The sequence below is a fragment of the Podarcis filfolensis genome (assembly GCF_964270895.1).
Source record: "Podarcis filfolensis genome assembly, chromosome: 13".
Classification (NCBI taxonomy): Eukaryota; Metazoa; Chordata; class Lepidosauria; order Squamata; family Lacertidae; genus Podarcis; species Podarcis filfolensis.
In genome coordinates, this window is record NC_139615.1 from 34,258,380 (window position 1) to 34,279,133 (window position 20,754).

General features: G+C 45.8%; 1 protein-coding gene across 1 annotated transcript; it reads right to left on the reverse strand.

Annotated features, from left to right (window-relative positions):
• Positions 1-676: 676 nt before the first annotated feature.
• On the reverse strand, positions 677-19,614 carry DLX3 (distal-less homeobox 3). The gene is made up of 3 exons (XM_083583508.1): positions 19,044-19,614; positions 15,903-16,093; positions 677-3,913 (listed from the first exon to the last, which is right to left on the reverse strand). Exons 1-3 carry the CDS (start codon positions 19,372-19,374, stop codon positions 3,545-3,547), a joined length of 891 nt encoding a protein of 296 aa, XP_083439634.1. The 5' UTR covers positions 19,375-19,614; the 3' UTR covers positions 677-3,544.
• Positions 19,615-20,754: the final 1,140 nt, after the last annotated feature.

Below are 20,754 nucleotides of genomic sequence, written 5' to 3' on the forward strand. Positions count from 1 at the left end.
CATGTCTTGCTAGGAAGACGGCCCTAGTCTGCCTTGCTATTTCAGCTCGTTCCGAGAACATGGAAGTTGGGTTGAGCTTGGCACAACACACATCCACATTCCAACTAGAATATAGACAGGCAGAACTGTGGGTCCTGCATTTTAGTCCCTTGTCCACCTCTGCGCATGTCAAACAACCAGGACCAGTTGCAGGATCGCCCCCAAGATGACACATATTCTGACTTAGTCAAGGTTTGGAATTCTACCTTTGAAACCTTTTATTGCAGTTCAGTTCTTGCAAAGCTTAGGCTGCTAGATTTAAGGTATGCTGACGGAATGAGGAACAGGCGATTCTGTTAAATAAACATTCACAACTTTATGGATAGGAAACAAATAATGTAATAAAGGGGGAAATATGATATTTGTAGAAAATAGCAGAATATAGTAATGAGGATAATTAATCAGAAATGGAAGTTGAGGGAAGTCCAAAGGGGGGGGGGAGGGAGAGATGTTATGTAAATTGTATGTTATAAGTATATTTGTAATGAGAAAAAAAATTATTATTATTTTTTTTTAAAAAAGGAACGGGCGATTCTGGGGGAACTGTTGGCATTGCCAAACACCAACAAGGGCATTTGCCGCCCCAGATTGACAAAACACACACTGCGAGCTGAGAGACAACAAAAGGGCCACTCTGTGAAGTTCAAAATGTTTTATTGACATTCTACGAGAAAGTTTCCGTTCGCTACCGAAGCACAAAGAAGCTCGAGCAAAGTTCTCACCTTGCTCTTTCCCCCCCTAAGCCAAGATAAAAAAGAAACTTCTTTTAAAATTTAAAATAAGCTTTATACAAATCAGCCCTATATACATTCCCCCCACCTTTCTCTCCTTATCTATTATACAAGGCGACATAAATAGCAACCTTGACACTGTACAACATTAGAGAATGCTTATTAAAATTGCAGCTCTTTGTTTAAAAAATAACAACTCCCCCCAGCTTTATTGTTTTTTTTAAAATCCAAGGTGGATTTGGTTTTTTTCTTCTTTAAAAAATAAGCTTTCCTCTCTGACAATAGCTTAACATGATGCAAGTAGAGCAACACTTAAGACAAATTTTCACTTTCTTTTTCAAAAATAACAATAACTTAAATTATTCCCAAAGTATTTTAAATATCTCCCTCAATTTTTAAAATAAACATTTATCCGCCATCCAACCCTTTACAAACCCTAATGTGAAGGTCAAGGGATATAAATTCCCAAGCCAAATATTTTAATTCTTGGGGTAATTCTGAAGCATCTCTAAAAGGGTTAAGATTTCTCTTTCTTTTCTGGGATTTTGGTTTGTTTTATTTGGCTGAAAGGGAAACAAGAATCTGGTCCCTTGGAACAGAATAATAAACAGGTCTACCAAAATAAAACAAAGGACATGAGTTCAGTAGAAATCAACTCCTATGAAAGTGGGCACAGAACTATATGGGTTGCCATATTTCAAGAAACAAAAAGTTTTGTGAAAGTTGAGATTTTGGGGGGATATTGCCCAAAGAAAGTTATTGAGCTTTTTGGGGGAAAGTTTCAAAAAACCCGGACATTTTTATGACAGCCTGAAAGGAACTCAGAAGCTGTTTTGTACTGAGTTTTATACCAATGATCTGTCTGACTCAGTTCGGTCCTTAACAGAGATGGGGAATTTATGGTCCTCCAAGATGCTGTTGTCTCCGACTCCCAAAAACCTCAGCTAGCACAACTAACATCGAGAGGACCACTAGTTCCCCATATCCATGAAACAGAGTTTCAGACTGGGGAGATTCCCAGCACTAGCTGGAGGTGCCAGGATTCAACCCTGGGACTTTCCAATACAAGACATGTTGCTCTGTCACTGAGTTATACAGCCCATCTCCTACCCTGATGTAAACATGGAATAACCCACGATAATTTGGGCCAGGTTCCCTCTCCCCATGCCTTCCTCCCCGCCACCATGCCACTCCACAACACCGACTGGTGTAGAGCAAGGACCCAAACATTTGTCCTTCCAGTCCTGTGTAAGCTGAATGCCCTCTTGCGTAACTTTAGTTCAAAAAAAGAGGTAGCGCAGATGGGCAGTGTCATAAAAGAGATCAGAATCTTTCACACACCATGGCAAATAGGTCTGTCAGAGGATAGCTTAGTTGGTTAGAGCATGAGACTCTTAATCTCAGGGTCGAGAGTTCGAGCCCCACAATGGGCAAAAGATTCCTGCATTGTGGTGGGTTGGACTAGATAGATGACTCTTGCGGTCCCTTCCAGCTCCATATTGGTCCATATTAAACCTGGACTAATGTTCCTGGGATCAGAACTTTTCTTCCTGCATTGGGGTTTTTATCCTCAGTTTATTCCCAGTTGAAGAACTGGGTCTAAGCCCACCTGTCTGGCTTTCCTAATCCAGAAGTCTCCTGGAGTAAACCTGAAATAGCCACTAGTGAGATCAGAATTGGTCCTTTCCATCACAGCTCTCTGAACTTTCCCCCTGTTCTCTTTGACCGCAAGCTCTCCAGCACTATGTTAACACTGCACACCAGGAGGAGGAACCTTTGACCTTTCGGATGTTGCTGAACTACAGTTCCCATCAGTCCCAGCAAGCATGACCAGTGCCCAGGGATGATGGGAGTTGTAATTCAGCAACACCTGGAGGGCCAGAAGTTTCCCACACCTGCTAAATGCTGCCCAGTTTTGTAAAACAGTCATGCGTATTTCTAAGGAATTGGCTTTCATCCTAAATTTATTGTATGTGTGTGTGTGTTTTTAAAGCTGTGACAATGTTTACTTGCCCCCACCATCTCTTAAATGTTCCTTAAATTAAAAATAATAATAATTCTAGCTGGATATTATTTCTGGGAGGTCATGTAGAATAGAGAGAGGGGGGTTCGTTAGACTGCCCCCATTCCCCAAATGAATGGACGAGTAACAACAGAAATCCTGCTCCTGTCATAAATGACACCAATCGGACTTTGAAACCTTGCCAGATCCTTCAGAGCTCTCCAAGGAGATCCCTCTCTGAATCACTTTGCTTGGGAAAGTGAGCAAACAACACAAAATCAACAAAACAAGAGGAAGGTAAAGAAAACCAGTTGTATACTTTCTTCTCGGGAAGCTGGTGCAGTGTGTGACGCTGGGCTTCTCTCCAACCAAGCAGAGAGCCTTCTGACTGAAGCTGGCGGTGATGGTGGTGGTGGTGATGATGATGATGGAGAACTGCCTACAGATAAACCACGCAGGAAGTTGAGGAGGTTGGTCATGTAGGGCGGGTGAAACCAATTTGGCTGAGATACAACATGGACTATGAGCTTTTCTCCCTCCCTCCCTCCCGCCCACCTTTCCCTTTCCCTTGTTTTGAGATGGTCTCTCAAAAGTCTTAGCCTTTACTGCAGCTCAGTTGTTCCTGAGATGGGATGGAATGTGTGCATGTCCTACAAAACACATCAAAGAGTTTTGACTTGTCGCTGTCTGTCTGTTTCTCCCTGTCTCCCTCCTCTCTCTCCTTCATTCCTTTGTTCCTGCTCCACTGGTTTCATCAAGGAGGCAAAGGAGGTTAATATACTGCTCCAGGATTGGGAGGAGGCCCTGGAGATGGGTGATGCATAGAGCCAGGAGTGGGAGGAGGTCCTTGCTGTAAGTGAGGCCCGCTCAGGTTCTGATGGTGGTACCAAGGGCTGTGCTCCTCCAGGTAGCTTGGTGGGGAGTTATAGGAGAGTGGCTGAGGGAGCTGGCTCCGGCCGGCTGGGTTGTTGCTGTTGTTGCTGTTGTTGTTGTTGTGGGTGTTACTGTCCCAGAGGGTGGGAGATGGCGGAGAATTGCAAGCCATGGAGTCACTGTTATTGGGGCTGTGTTCCAAGGGGACCTCTCCGTTCTTGTACAGTTTCTTGAACTTGGACCTTCGGTTCTGGAACCAGATTTTCACCTGAGAATAAAGAGAGAATGAAAAATGAACAAAGAAGAAAAGGTTTCACAGCTGTGTGGTAGGACTGAGAGCTTCATCTGTGGCAGTCTGTGTTCTGAAATCAGGGTATGGGGTTGAAATAATAATAATAATAACAATTATTATTATTATTTATACCCCGCCCATCTGGCTGGGCTTCCCCAGCCACTCTGGGCAGCTTCCAACAAAATATTAAAATACAGTAATGCATCAAACATTAAAAGCTTCCCTAAACAGGGCTGCCTTCAGATGTCTTCTAAAAGTCTGGTAGTTGTTGTTCTCTTTGACATCTGGTGGGAGGGCGTTCCACAGGGCGGGCGCCACTACCGAGAAGGCCCTCTGCCTGCTTCCCTGTAACTTGGCTTCTTGCAGTGAGGCAAGTGTCAGAAGGCCCTTGGTACTGGACCTCCGTGTTTGGGTAGAAGACATCCCTACCATGGACTCCTGAATGAAGAGAGTTGTTACCACTCCTTCTTGGTCCATGTGGTGGAGCACACGCTTTGCATGTTCCAGGTTCAACCCCTGGTTTCTCAAGTTTGGGTTGGGAAATACCTTTTCCCGAAACCCTGGAGAGACGCTGCCAATCAGTGTTGGCAATACTGCAGAAGATGGATCAGTGGTCTGCTTTTGTTATAATGCATCTTCCTATGTTGAGTGCTCACTTATCCCAGATCATGTCAACCTTAGAACGCCAAAGAAAAGGTGGATCTCAACCAAGACAATGTGCCAGCATCTAAAATACACATTCAATGGCATGGCCCCAATTTCATGCACAGGAGGCAAGAGGTGGCTTTTGCCTCTTACTTTCCCAACTGCATTTCTAGAGATGATCATGGAAGCTCCCATCAATCGAGGGGAAGTTTTTTTTTGGAGTGGTGTGTAGAATAGATGTCAGAGGGAAAAGAAGGACTGGTAAGACCCACTTGTTGTACTTAATATAGAATTTTGGAGTTGGGTTGTAGCTCTACAAACTGCTAACGCTTCTAAGAGCTCCACGCTGTACCAGGCAGAGACCCCCCACACCCAGAGACCACTGCTGCCTAGAACTCAGAAGAATTGGGACTTCGGCGTTCTACAAAGTTGCTCCATCATAATGAGCCAGGATTTAACCTGAACCAAAGCTTGTCGGCTTTCAGTCATCACATTTCTTTTCCAGCCTAATCTCAGCCTGGGAAGACGTGGAGAAACAACATTGCGCCTCTGAACTTGTGTACGGTTCATGCTTTGAGTTACCACAGTAAAACACATCTCTGGAATCGTGATGCACCTTCCAGATCTGAGAATGTAAACCTCTCCTTCTGTTTCCAAAGAAATAAATTGTTTCCAAGCGGAAGCCGTCCTCAGGCAGAAGTGCCTGGTTGAGACGAAGGCAGAATGCATAAATTCCACACATTGTCAAAGCGTTCAGATGAAGTGAGGGGGAACTGCCCCTCTTCCAAGTAGAAGTGGGGGAATCTGTGGGCATTCCACTTGTTTTTGGATTCTCAGCTCGGTCCCAGCCAGAATGGTCAGTGTTCAAGGACGATGGGAGTTGGCCTCTAAAAACATTTTGCAAGGCCACAGGCTCCCCATTCCTGCTTTAACTGTAGTCTAGACTCTTTGGACCAAAGGTAAAATGAAATAATAAATATATTTTCCCAAAGCTTCCCCACCCCCCAGTCACACTCCCTAGTAGAGGTGCCACATCTACCCGTTTTTCCAAAACTATCGCCCTTCCGCCCCCCAAACAGATCTTTTGAGAAGTCTTGGAGACGAGCTCTTTCGGAACATTTTTTTACAAGTCCTCTTGGGCTGGGAGGACTGAGGTGACGAAACTTAGGGCAGGGCTGGGAGGGCGGCCTAGCTGGCTTGGAGCCTTTCCGATAGTGCTCTGAGGGCTGCGGTGATGACTTCACGCGCGCCCCACTTTGGAGAAAGAGCCGAGGAGCAGCGAAAGAAAGTGGGTGGTAGGTGGGGAAGGAAGAGGCAAGGGAGGAAAGACTAGAGGAGGGAGAGAAACTCCTGGGAGTCAAAACAAGGAAGGAGGAAAGATTAGGACTCCTTTGTGCCTGGTTGGGAAACAGCCATCTTTGTGGGCGGGAGGAGGGAGGGAGATTTCTCCCCCAAGGTGGTGACTGACGCTGCAAACCTGGCAACGGGTTCCTATGAGCAAAGTCATCTTCCAGTCTTCCAAATTGCAGCCTTCGGTATTTGTTGCCTGTCAATTAATTAATTCGCGAACGGATAGATTGCAAGGTCACGAAGGACTGAGCACGTTACCTGAAGTCCGCCAAAGTTCTCACAGCGTGTGCTTGCTTTAGAGGGCAAGGGGAAATTACGTATTAGAGTCTGTGCAAGCCGGCTGTAATTAAGGAACATACACACAATGGGAAAGGCCCTTTCCAAAAGCCAAAGCACATTCTCCCTGCGAGCTCCAATGAAATGAATGAGAAGCAAGGGCACTACTGCAGATTGTGACCCCTTAACAGTATTCCAAAGTAGGCTGCAGTCCTATATACAGCGGGAAGTAATTTTGGGACTTCCATCTGACTGCAGATGTCTAGGGCTGAACTGTTAGTGGTCCAAGACTGACAAGGAAGGAGCAAAGTGAGAAAGAAATCGCGATGCTCTTTTCGGAGAAAAGGAGATGCCAAGGCAGAAGCGGAAAGAAAAGAGCCAGGGTCATGTCCACAACATACACCCTTTCCCCCTAAAGGAATCCTGGGAATTGTAGTTTGCCAAGGGTGCTACAGCTCTGTGCGAAGTAAACTACAGCCCCCAGAATTCTTGTGGGGGGAGCCATATCCTTTATGGCGTGGCTGCCTGACAGATCAGCTCGATTTCCAAATCCAAAGAGGCATTTCCAAAATCCACCAAGATTAAAGAAACAGCTCCCCCTCATGTCCAAAGAAAAATCAATTGGGGCTGGTCTGTGTGTGTGTGTGTGAAAAAAATCAAGGCTTTGAAAAGGTCCCACTAAAAACAGTTCAGTACAGTTGTGTTTAGGACGGGTGCTCCTCGTGTGTGAAAGTTTTTTTATTTTTGCAGGGTCCACTCAACATCGTTAGCATCAAAATGCCAGCCTGTATTTGCTCTTTGGGGGAAAATCCATTCAAGTTTTTAAAAGAAGAAGAAGAAGAAGAAGAAGAAGAAGAAGAAGAAGAAGAAGAAGAAGAAGAAGAAGAAGATTGTTGCCAACAACCTGTTATCTCAGTGTCCCATTTGCAAATTAAGCCTCCTGTCTGGAAGCACTGTGAATCTATCGATGATGGCACCTTCTTCATTTCAGAGCATCTAAGCTCTGAAAAGCTTCCTAAAACGATCAAGCACGCCCATCAGGTCCTCTCCCAGCCTCTGCACACTTTTGGACAACAAACACTGTTCAGCCTCGTAAGGAGGTCAGGAACACCCAACCTATAAATCCTAGTGACATCTCAAGCAAAACAAGAAGAACGGATGCATTCATTTTGGGAAGGGATCCTGGGCTTTCAGCTACAGAGCTCATTTGGTGAGATATCTATTACAGGGTGAACCTCCAGCCCTCCAGATGCCAATAGACTCCAATTCCCATCCCAGAACTCCCTGCCTGTTGACATTAAGCAGGTGCCTTCACTATCATCTTTTCATTCATAAAGTCATTCATAAAGACATTTTTGTTTAGACATGTCTACCCAGATGCTTAGAAAGTTGGGGTAATTTTAATCTGTTTTTGTATTTTAACTTTTAAATGCTTTAAAGCAGGGTTGTGTTTCTCCACTCAATTTTATTGTTTGACCTTTTCATAAACCACTTTGATGCTTTTTAGCAGGAAGCAGTGTATAAATTTCATGAAATGAAATGAAATAAACGATAGGAGTTATAGGATTATAGTACCATAGAGTTTGAGCCTCATCTGGTCCAAGGTTTTTCTGTTTTGCAGCTGTGCCATTTGTGCTCCTATTGTACAGTGGTACCTCGGAAGTCGAACATAATCCGTTCCGGAAGGACGTTCGACATCCAAAAAGTTCGATTTCTGAGGCGTGGCTTCTGATTGGCTCTTGAAATTGGAAGAGCCAATCAGAAGCCACTTGTCTGCCATGTCAGACGTTCGGCTTCCAAAAAACGTAAAACTTACTTCTGGGTTTTTGACGTATGGGAGCCGAAACGTTCAGCAACGGAGACAATCTAAAACCGAGGTTCGACTGTATTGGCTACAAACAATAAAATTGTTTGATTGCTCTGGTCCAACCCCTTGTGGTGCAGGAATGCAGGGATCGAACCTGCAACCTTGGCGTTATCAGCACCACGCTGTAGCCAACTGAGCTAGTCCAACAACAACTGGAGGGCCACAGGTTCCCCTGACCTAGACTTAGGCTGCATACACACCATATATTTAAAGCACATTTCCAATCCCCTAAAGCAGGCATGAACTTCAATCCTAAAAACTTTGGCCGGCCCCCACGCATGTTCATTTCATCAAATCTGGCCCTCTTTTTAAAAAGTTTGGGCACTCCTGCCCTAAAGAATAATGGAAACTGTAGTTTATCAGCCCCCTTAACTACAGTTCCAAGGATTCTTGGGGGGGGGGTGTGCTTTAAATGTATAGTGCATATGCAGCCTTAGTAATGACGTAGAATATTTTACGATCATGGAAGGGCAAGGGACCTTGTAGAAGCCTCCAAGCTCATCCCAACCCGGCCACCCAATGTGTCTCTTGAACAAACAACAGGTACACTCTAAGCAAGGAGTTTCAGGTGACTCAGGCAAGCGAGCCAAGCCAAGCACCCTCCTGCAGGAGACAAATAAACACCAGCCTAGCCAACAGGACCTTGGGGGAAATTCCTGTCTCGGTCATCACATGGCTACCAGTGAGCAGAACGGCAAAAAGCTCCAGGCAACTCAGGGGAGTGAGCCAAGTGCTACGTTGCACCAAATTAGGGGGGAAAGGGGGTCACTAATCAATGTGTGACCCCGGGGAGTCACCTGACCACCACAAGGCTGTGTCAGTGTCACCCCACCCACAACATGCGCCCTGAGAACATTTTGCTGGGGGCAAGGGTGAGCGTTCTCAGGTGGCCATGAGTGTGCTACATCGCTGCATCGTTCTTGGCGGTATCAGGCAGCCCAGAAGCACGCCAGCTTGCTGCCTTATTTAGATTGCGGCAATTAAGAAGGCCGACCTTTTAAAAGAGAGGGAGCAGAGGGAGAAGCTTTGCTGTCATCAAAGTGCTTGGCCAACCTTGCGTTCCATCTTCGCTTCTTCTCCCTGACTGACCTGCTTAACAGGGATAGTCTAAGTGAGGAGGAAATAAACATTCAAGGCTTTGTGTCCAAAGGTGGGAGGGATGAAGCAGAGGAAACCAAGATGGCCGGTCGGAGGAGACTTGCAGGAATTCGGCATTGATGCTCGTGAATTTAAAGATGAAAGTTTTCTTTAAAAAAAAAGATTTTGAAGGAACTAAGATCTTGAGACTCAGAATGTCAGGGCTAGGGTGTGGAACAGCAGCTGTAACTGGTAATGCACTCAAGGGGGGAGTGGAGTTGGGAGAATATTTTTATTTACTTATTTAAGGCCTTTATATACCGCTTAGGTAAAGGTAAAGCAGTGTAGATTAAAATAAATCAAGTCATCTTGTCCAATGTCCTGCATTGCAGGAATCTCCACTAAAGCATCCATGACAGACGGCCATCCAATCTCTGCTTAAACCATACAGAGAATTTTTTAAATCATCATATTGTATATCAATCAAGGGTGGGGAAATTATTACCCTGAAGATGTTGTTGGACTTCAGCATCCATCAGCCCCAGCTGGCCTGACCAGGACTTTGGGGTGATGCGAGTTGTAGCTTGACAACATCTGGTGAACAACCTCTGGTTTATACCATTCTCACAATTTTAATTTTTTTCAATATACCACATTTCTAATTATACATACTGTTCCAACTACACTTCTTCTTCCTCAAGGAAGTTTATCCTGTTGAAGAAGACGAATTAACACTATGTCTGTAATATTTTTCAGTCTCGAGATTTTGGATCCCGTAATAAAATAAAACAAAAACTTCACCTGCTTAAATTCACGAGGAAATTCAATTTTAGCTCAGCCAAGCTCATCTCTCCCACAAAATAAATGCTTGCTTTCAATCCTAGGGAACCATCTATATGTGTGACGGGGGGGGTGAGGGGTGGGATCCTGCCCACATAAGGTTTTATGCGGTGAAAAATCCTTTGAATCGTTGCTTTTTGCTGAGATATTTTAGCACAGCTAATTGTAAGCATGGGCAAACTGGTCTTGCGGATGCTTTTCAAGGGTAGCTGGATCCTGTCCTTTCCATCACCACCCAGGGAAAACCTTTGAGAAGCAGGTTATGCTGGGAAGGGGAGCTGAGCGCAATCTCCAATTGCATGTGAGAGCATTTGTGAGCAACCACACGTCTTCAACAAAGCACCCCCCAAAAAAAGAATCATGGGAACTGTAGTTTACCCCTCGCTGAGCTACAATTCTCTGGGGGAAGCTTCAAATGTTTGGTGCGGGTCTTCCGCTGGATAACTTTTCGCAGAGGCTTTTTAGAAAGCCATCAATGGGGATCTGAGCAGGCGATATACATCACCAAAGCAGGGAGCTGGACCAGATAGACCAGGGATGTCCAACAGGTCGATCTAGATCCAGGGAGGTTTTGGTAGATCCCGGTTGATCACTGGGCCCCTTTCCTTAGTACTGGTAAAATTGAACCCTGCCCCACCCCCTCACCCTGTCCTCCATCTGCAGAACGGAAGATGGAGTTTACTAAGTGAGGCTATTTGTTTCCCCAGCTATTTGTTGGTTCTTCTTTTTCCCCCAAAACCCTTAAAAAAACAGGGCTCCTCCATAAAAAAGCTCAACAACTTTGACCTGAACCCCCCCCCCCAAAAGGGGGTAGATCACTGCCAGATTTTAATTCTGTATGTAGATCGCAGTCTCTTGGGAGTTGGCTACCCCTGAGATAGGCCATGAGACTTCTGCACAACTCTATGACGCCATGCCTTTATCTTTTACCAGGCATACGCAAACTCCATCCCTCCAGATGTTTTGAGACTACAATTCCCATCATCCCTGACCGCTGGTCCTGTTAGCTAGGGGTGATGGGAATTGTAGTTCCAAAACATCTGGAGGGCCAGAGTTTGCCTATGCCTGATCTTTACTGTACAAGTTCTGAAACGGAACCCTGGGCTTGGAAAGATTCCGGTTCCGAGCCTTGATTGGCGCTGGAGACGAGAAGGACTGCTCCAAACCCATCTCTGTGGTTGCACCAGATAAGAGGTCAGCGACTCTTCAAGTCTCCCTGCTCCTCCTTGCCTAGATAGCCGCCGCCTTCCAGCCAGAGCTTGGCGTAAACAGCGGAAGTTGCATGACTGCTATTATGTCCTCATGCCTCTGCCTCCCCAAATTGCAGCTGGAGTAATTGGGTCAAATTGCTTCTGGCGTCGGACGTCCTACTGGAGAGGGCCTAGCAAAGTTTCCAGGTTCTGTGGGCAGTTCTGCAACTTTGCAATACGTAAAACTTTTATCTCCATGTGCTTTAAAGGGCAGGCAATCCATCCATCTTCTAAACAATACAAAGGATCACTCCTTAGTGTTTACCTGAAAGCAGGTCTGTGGTTATCTGCACACTGTACATCATGATGCAACCCCTGCACTTTTAATAGTGGCGTTGAAGGAGGAATTTCAGCAGCTGGATTTTGCATACCAAGCTACACCTGCTGAAATTCCCTCTTCTGCACAGCAATTAAAGGCGCAACAGCCCTGCCCCCCCTTTTTAACATCTGGGCACCCAGCTAATTGCCTACTCAGAAGTAAGACCCATCGAGCTCAATGGGTTTAGGCAGGCTTTGCAATCCACACTAAGCTGAGGAATGGATGGGCCTTTACTGGCTGGGAGTGAGGCCCACTGAACACAGCAAAACATCCTTCTCATGTAGATTTGCACGGTTAAGTTTCACAGGAATAACCAACTGAGTTTTACTTGCAAAAAAAATGTCTACCAGATAAGGCCAGAGAGCTAAGTTTAGGAAATTTTCCAGCTTTGGGGTTTTAACTTAGGTTTCGATGCGGCCAAATGCCACCGGGCCTGTTTCTGATTTCCAGACAGCAATTAATTTCACAGGCAGAGTTCGAATCCAGAACTCTGACACGAAACCCCTGCCAGGTATATGAAGAGACGTTAGTGGGAAAGTAAGTGGTGAAAGGAAGGCACTCTGCACATGCTTAAAGGCAGACTGGTCCTAATGACAACAGGTTCCAGTGAGCCTTGGCTCAACTTAAAACCTTTCTGTTGAGTTTTATACTGGGGAAATCGAACAAGAAGCCAGAATTGTACAGTTAAACCTTGACATCTAGGCAAACATGTCCCTGCACTGATTTCATCTCCCAAATGTTGTGAAGCAGTACTTGCCAATATTGCTTTATTTAGTATTCTGTATCATTGTATCAGAAGGAACCCAAATGCTATTAAAGTCTAACCCCATAATATCCTTACCAACTCTCCATCACTGTTCCCATCCAAGCACATTAAAGGCTAAGAAGGGGTGTCAAAAGTCCTTTAAGATGGTACAATCTGGCCTCCTGTCATGCCTAAGAGCCAGATGGCCTAACCCCGCTACTTGCCATAGTTGTCTTAAAAAGCAGATTTATTTTATTACATATTCATGCTGATTTGCTTGCAGGGAGGTCAGATGCTAATGCATCAAAGCAAAGCAAATGTTACCCCACACTTCGCAGCACAATTTCCCATCGCGTATCGCAAAGAGTCCAATTTAGGAGGGGGGGGGGAGGCTTGTTGCACAAGACTTCCCAGCCAATTATAATTGTGCAACCTAAACCGGCTGGTGCTTGTGATTGAATCCCACCCAAAAATAGCAAGCTTCTGGAAGCACCCAGAGACTTTTTGGCCTCCCAACGTCCCATTTAAGGAAAGACAGGCGGAGAAGCTTCCGTTGCTCAGGAAACTTGCCAAATTCATCCAAAAGCATCGGAGGATGGGGATAGCCCTGCCCAGGCAACTCAGATATCACTTGGGGAACCGGAAATAGGATTGTCTACATTTAAAAGAAAATTTTTATAGCAAGTGAATGAGCCCTGAAATTATAGCACAGCACAGGAGGTTAAGCCTTTTGAGTGCACTATTTTCCTCATCAAAATACCGTCGCCGTTCCACTGCCAAAAACAAAAGACAGAGGTATCGTAAAGTTTCGGTATTTGATTTGAGACACACACACACTGCTGTGGTTAACACTGCAGGAAATGCGATCTCTGCTTTGGTCCTCCACAGATGACGATTAGCTGAGATTTCAACTGACAGTACAAATCCTTTTGATGGACATCTCCCTCTGTTCAGTGGGTCTTACAGAGCAACCCTACACAGGTCTTCTAAGAAAGAAGCCTGGGCCGAGTTCAAATGCCCTTTCCTCCCCAGTAAGCATGTGTAGGATTGAAACCAGTTAGTGTTGGGCTTTTTTCATCTGGTTTAGACGTTTCAAAAACCTTTTTTGTCTTTTTTGTCCTCCCTCCCCCTTGAAAGCTGCAACCACCATTTGCCCGAGGAAACAGATGGTTATCGGCAGTCTAAAAAAATGACATACAGCCACACACACCTTCCCAGTGCTTTAAACTGTATGGGCAAAAATCCAAGAAAAGGAGAAATATTCACAGCCTGATCCTATTCATGTAAGTTAAATCCTGCTGGATTCGATGGGACTGATTTCCAGATTAAGAGTGCAATCCTAAGGATGTCTACTCAGGAGTAAGTGAGGTCAGGATTGCTGCCGAAGGCTCCAGCCGTGCAGCCTGACCCACAACGCATGTTTTGCTAGGGCCAAAGTAATTATGCAGAGGGGCAGTAAAAAAAAAAAAAACGGGGGGGGGGGGGACATAGCTCAAACGGAGGAAATCAGATGCTGCCAGTATAATGCCACCACCATTTCTCTCTTCCTTTCTTTCAGTTTTTTTGTTACCCAAGGAGAGCTGCCTTGAATAAGATCTGCCCAGCTGTTCCCGTGGCCTACTACTAGATAGCTTGGTGGGCTGAGATTCTGCTCAGTCACACTTGGAGCAGTCTTGTGGGAGTTGCTCCTTCTTAACCTTAGCTCCCTCCTCCCTCAATCCTGTGAAATGGGAATAACAATGAGGCAGCTTACGAGTCTGATCAGACCCTCCAAGTGTCCCCATTTTCCAGGGACAGTCCTGGATTTACAAAAGCCATCCCGGTTTCTGATTTGATTGCAGAATGTTCTGCTTTCCCCTTAGAACGTCCCTATTTTCATCGGAGAAATGTTGGAGGGTATGGAATAAGATGCCCCTATTTTCACTGGAGAAATGTCGGAGGGTATGGAATAAGACGTCCCTATTTCCATCAGAGAAATATTGGTATGCTGTTTGTGTGGAGGAGCATGAGAGGCAAATATTTTGTGCCTTAAACAACAGTACCCAAAAGACACATGCAAGCCATTCTACTCGGGACATGGTGCCTTCTGTCACCCAACAACTGTCAACCCCGATATGCAGTTGCTAGTTGGTCCACCAGCTGCTTGTGTTCAGCCGATGTGGGGGACCTGTGGCTTTCCAGATGTTTCAGAACTAACAAGCCCCATCATCCCTGCCCATTGGTTGTGCTGGCTTGGGCTGCTGGGAACTGCGAGTCCAGCAACACCCGAAGTGCCACAAGTTCCCCACACCTCCTCCAGAGGCTAGCAAGGAGTTGTTTTCCCAACTTGGCCAACTTCCTCCTCGCAGTTACCCATCAGCACCTCTCAGCTGAGCCTCCCTTGGCCTCCGGAGGAAGAAAGGGACTCTGCCAAAACACAGGAGTTGCATCGCCACACCTACGTGTTTCCTGCCGCCACCGCCTCTCAGGGCAGTCAGCATTCTGCTCTGGATCACTGAGCCCCAGCCAGAGATGAATGAGTAGGTCTGAGACAGCAGAGGAGCGATGGAGACTTGACTCTTTCCCTTCCGTGCTGCGGCCCATTGCTCCAAACCTCTTAATATTGTCTAAGCCGATGCCAACACATGATCCCCATGTTATCAGAGCTACTGCTCTCATCAAAGAGACACCGACATATGCCACCTTGAGCAGCGGCAGAAAAACCCAGACCCCTCTTCTCTGCGATTCCCCTCCATCCCAAAACTTTTTGCTGCGATGCCACGGAATGCGCAAAAACATTCTAACTGCAGAGGTTGAAAAGTGTGGAATGCTGGCATTCCGCACAGCTTGCCAAGAGAGAGAAGTGCAATATTGGCTGTGTGGGTTAAAACACACACAAAACAAAACACCCTCACAAATGGCTAGGAACTGGAGGGGCTGAGGAAAATGAGGTAGATGGGGGAAAACCTGCATGCAGTGCCTAGAGGAGTGGGGAGGGGGTGAAGGAAAATAGAGTCAAGGGGGCTGAATTTCATATAAGAATTTGACATGTATCATCAGATTTTCAGCTGCAGGACTCCACTTTTGTAGTACAGTGGTACCTCGGGTTACATACGCTTCAGGTTACGGACTCCGCTAACCCAGAAATAGTACCTCCGGTTAAGAACTTTGCTTCAGGATGAGAACAGAAATCGTGCTCCAGCGGCGCGGCAGCAGCGGGAGGCCCCATTAGCTAAAGTGGTGCTTCAGGTTAAGAACAGTTTCAGGTTAAGAACGGACCTGCGGAACGAATTAAGTACTTAACCTGAGGTACCACTGTGATGGACTGGGATTCCAACAGCTGGAAGTCCCAAAGCAATTGGGAAATCGAGAAGAAAGATCAAACATCCAAACACCTGAAACTATTTTTCTCTTACTGTCCTAAACTATTTTATTCAAGAGCTGTGAAACTCCTGCTGGGGATCTCCCAACCATCTAGGGCTACTAAATCCAGCAACTTCCTGAGATTTTGTTGGAGTTCCACGCACATGTCCCTCTCTCGCTCCCGTTTCCCTAAACAGAGCCGGAAAGCTAAACAGACCAGGATGTTCTTATTTCCAATGTGTGCTTGTTTCTACCTGAGTCTGGGTCAGTCCAAGCTGCGCGGCCAACTCTGCCCTCTCTGGCAGCGCCAGGTACTGCGCCTTTTGGAATCTCCTCTGCAAGGCAGCCAGCTGGTAACTCGAGTAGATCGTGCGCGGCTTTCGGATCTTTTTGGGCTTCCCGTTGACCATCCGCACTTCTGGCTCGGGTTCTTCCTTCACTGAGACTGCAGAAAGGGGCAGAGGGGTGGGGGAAGGCAGAGGAAGAAATACATCAGAGCACAAAAATAAATAAAACCACAGCGAGTTGCTGGATCGGAACTGGAAAAGGAGTTGCTTTTTATACTTTTGGAGCGGCAAGCTGCCTTTCCGCAGAAGAGTCCAAGTTCTCGGTCTCTGCTGGAAAAGAGAATGAATGAAAGCCTGGCTGAAGAGAACAACGCGCATTTCTCTAGGACGGCAAAGATCAGCCCTTTGAGAATGGCGGCTCAACAGAAGGGCAGGATAACTGTGATCTCCTCTGGAGACTATTTTATTTTGCTGGGCTGCTCCCCCAAACTCTTAATTTGCCCCCAAGAACCCGCCCGACTTCTGCACACCACGAAAGCATCTAACTCCCCTCCACTGGTTCCCAGGGGTGCAGAAAACATGAAAATTAGAAAACCAACCTCTGATGTCAAAGACCCATCACACAACCCTGAATGGCCTAATATAACGCCACCATAGACATGGTACCTCCATCATCCATTCCCCCCAACCCTACCCAGTTCTCCGTCAACAAAGCTTCGTAAACTCCATATTTTAGGGCTAGATCGGGGAAACGATGTGTGGTTTAAATGGGGTATCTGGAGCATGCTATGGGAAGCGAAGATATAGGGTTGCATCCAACCTGAGTTTCACTCAGAGTCGACCCATAGGAATCATGCATTCCAATTTCACCCTGTCAATTCATTTCAATGGGTTTACTCTGAGCAGGTCTGGCATTGGGTACGGCATATTGCACACTTGGTTTGAACCAGTCAATTCACCTCTCTGGAGTGTGTACCGCAGAGGTTGCTTCGAGCCAACTGTTGCTTTATTGTCTTGAGACAGAATCAACTTTACCCACAAATATTGGAAAAGACCCTTCTCCTGCCCAGTCTTCTGGGACTCTGTATCATCCTATTCAGTGGAAGCGGAAGAGATTGCACTGATAAGATTTCAGAAAATAATCGAACTTCCCATGGTTTTAGCACTTTTCTTTCTCTTCCCTTGCCTGATATTTTTCTCGTTTTCAATTTTTCCTTCGCTCGGCTCGACTCTGGTGATTTGATCGCTGCCTGGGTTTCTGTATTCAGATTTCCCTTTCTCCCTCTGTTCTAGTCTCCGTTTCTTCACTTTTTCACCTGATGTTTTTAGCATTTCCAGGGCTGAACATGGCTGGACTTTGGCCTAGCCGGCTTTGCTCTGCTTCAAACCTCCTGGCTCACAAAACCTGCCTCCTCCTCCTCCATGTCCTTCCCAGTTTGCCTTTCTAAAACTGTCTCCATTTCTCAGTCTCACTCGTGTATCCATGGATATTTTTTCTCCCTGGCAGGAAGCATTGTCCGGTTACGTGGGGACAGTCGGAACCACACAGCCCCCATGTTCCCTTCCTGAAATATTTGTGGGGAGTGAGGGCGTGAATTAGGCCTCAAACGGCCGGCCAGCATCTCTGGCCTGCTTCACTTAGAAAATCGGCATGCTCAGTTTTGTTGACAGAGGAAGACTTTTCTCACTTTTACACACCTCCATCCTAAACCCATGTACTCGGAAACAAGAACTACTATTTTCCATGGAGCTTTTATTTTTATTTTTAATAAAAGAAACATACTGCCTTCTTGCTGGCATCTTTTTCTTTTTAAACTTTCCACTTAATTTCCTACGTTTTAATCAGTGATACCAAATCAAACGTCTCTCCTCTTCCAATCATAAGTTGCAAAGTATCTCAAATAAAAAGTTTTGGAGCGGAGGGGAGAGAAGCCCAGCAAATTCTGCACACCTGTTCGTACACTCACAGAAAATAAATATGTATAAACTTGGGAGAGATGGTCACAGGACAAAATAGTGGTGTTTATTTTTTAAGTGTGCGTGTTGGGGGGGGGGGGATATTCTTTTTGCCTTCGAAAAGTCACAGAATCAGCAGGGCGGGGGGATGTACAAAATATCAAACCCTCACTTGAACAAAAGAAGCCATTGTGATACTGTTGTAAAAGTCACTTGTAGTTTACATAAGAAGAGACAACAATCAAAAGTCACGGACCAGTTCATAATAATTTTGAATGTAGACTGGGTTACGAAGTTATACTGTTGGGTATTCCTAAACTTGTTTCTCTTAAGTACACTGAAGAGATTTTATTGATCTAAGAGGGAAAAGCCGCCTTTTCTCCCCTCTTTCTTGAACTGAGAGAAGATAGTCCACCACCGCTCTGAATCCCCTTTTGACTAGGAAAAAAGTTGTATAACGCGAAGACCTCCACCAGTGGCTTTGCTATTTCATGCCAGAATAAAGCCTTCAATGAATTCTTCATATTACATCTTTTATGGCAGAGTCTGAATGTGGCAAATGGCAAGGGAATAAGGAGGGACAGGGCAGGGCAGGAGCCCCCTTGGCTACACTGTTGTCGCCTCTAACTTGCCAGTGGCCAGGGTTGTGCTTCTGAATGGGATCACAGAACTGGAACCCCCATTTCAGTCTTTTAATATTGCAGGATAACTTTATGGACGGGACTAGCAATCTGGTTCAAGAGATACAGAAACGTCTAACAGCAGCAAGCCCTGAAGTGAATGTTTGTGGATCGAGGGCACTGTTTTAGCTTCATCCTAGAAGTTCATGTTTCTGATTCAGTGGGGCTGCTGGACCCCTCCAGAAAGTGTACTTGTTGTCTAGTCCAACAGAGCAAAAGAGACGTTCCCCATGTCCAGTTTTCCTGTTCAGTAGTAATACCTTTCTCAGAAGATATTACCAAAGTATATCCTCCTCCTCTTCTATAAGTAAGAATATCTTCCAAGAGAATGGGGGGAAAGTGATTCCACTTTCTAGGAAGTTCTTAACCTCCCTGAACCCCCAAACTCCTCTTTCTCAATAGTGTCACTAACACACACACAGCTTCTCATACCCTTGACTTCGCTCGCCGGGAACGTAAATATTCTCCTTACCTGTTTCTTGACTGGGCAATGGCTGATCCCGGAAAGATCCATACGGCCTGTAGGAAGTGCTGTAGGGGTAATCAGATTTCGGGGAGTACATCCCAGCACCCCCAATCCCATTGAGGTTAAATTGGGGGTGATACGCATAATGGTTCATCGGCTGGGTGTACGTTTGGCTGGGATAATATTCATGCTGGTTATGTGGGGTGCTGTAGTAACCCAGATCCGTGATGGACGACTCGGGGAGCGTAGGGGAGTCCTTGGTGGCCACATGGCAACTCAGGGAGCTGGAGATGTCCGTCAAAATACTGGTGATCTTCTTATCAAAGGATCCACTCATGGTGAGAAGGTCCACGCCGCCGTTGCAAGGTCCACCAAGTTGGGCAAAAGGAAACCAAACCCACCCACCCCTAAAAATAAAAGTGTGCAAGGCTTGCTTGTAGGGTTTGGGGCAGATCTCCTCCTCTTCTTCCTCCTCCTCCTGAGTAGGCTTACTCAGTCATTGCTGCAGTAATAGCTGCTGCTGCTGCTGTTCCAGCCCTCCTCCAGGGAAAATGTGTAAGAAATCCAACCCAGCCAGCTTGCTTAAACCCTTTAATTAGGGAGTAGGGAAGGGTGGATACTGCATTCCGATTGGCTCCAGAAATATTGCCTTGCAGGCAAAACAGACTCTTCCCCCCCCCCACTCCCTTCTCTCTTTGCCTTTTCTTTCTTTCCATCTCTCCATACTTTAAAAAAAAAAATTAAAAAAGGGAGCGGAGGAGAAAACAAATGCAACCCCTTCGAAGCACACATGCACACACATATTTACATATACATGCCTCTTAGGAGCACGCGCGCGCACACACACATATATAACACCTTTGGAGAGGAGATGGATGCCCCCCCTCACAAAAACCCCCAGGGTGGCTCTCCCTATATCTCCCCCCTTGACTGTGGGAGGGATTAACTGTCTTATAAAGAGGTGCATCCTTCGCGATAGGGAGAGAGGCAGACCTGTTCTGCATTTGATCTGTTCTGTTCACCTATGGAAAAGTGTGTTTGGGTGGCGCTGGGCCTGATTTTGGGGGGTTTGCATGCGGCCTCCATCTGTCCCATTCCAGCTGGAATGGCGGAGGCACACTCAAATTCTACGGGTTTTTGTTTAAATGATGCACAGAGCATTCGTCATCTGTTTTTAAAGCACTTCACAAACAGTGGCCGGCATTATAGTCTGAGGTTGTTGGAACCTATCCCCCTTAAATTAAAAGTTTCTATCTGTCCTTCAGAGTCCCCTGTGAATTCTCTTATAACACCTGGATACCTTGATGATGGATGTAGCACTTAGTTCACTTGGTTAGAGGATGGTGCTGATAATGTCAAGGTCATGGGTTCGATCCCTGTATGGGTGCGTATTCCTGCTTTGCAGCGGGTTGGATTAGATGACCCGTGGTGTCCCTTCCAACTTTATGATTCTATCATTCATTTGCAAATTGCTTTCGGGTCTTCATTACACACACACACACACACACACACCAGATCCAGCACTTGTTCATTTAGAAACTGCTTTGCAAATCTTTATTATTATTATTATTATTATTATTATTATTATTATTATTATTTCTTTGCAAATCTTTATTCCACCTCGCGTTCCTCCGACACGTGTACAGTGAATCCTGATTAAATCTGGCTGAAAGGAAAAGGTGGGGTTTAAATAAAGTTGTGACTGATATCTTTGTTG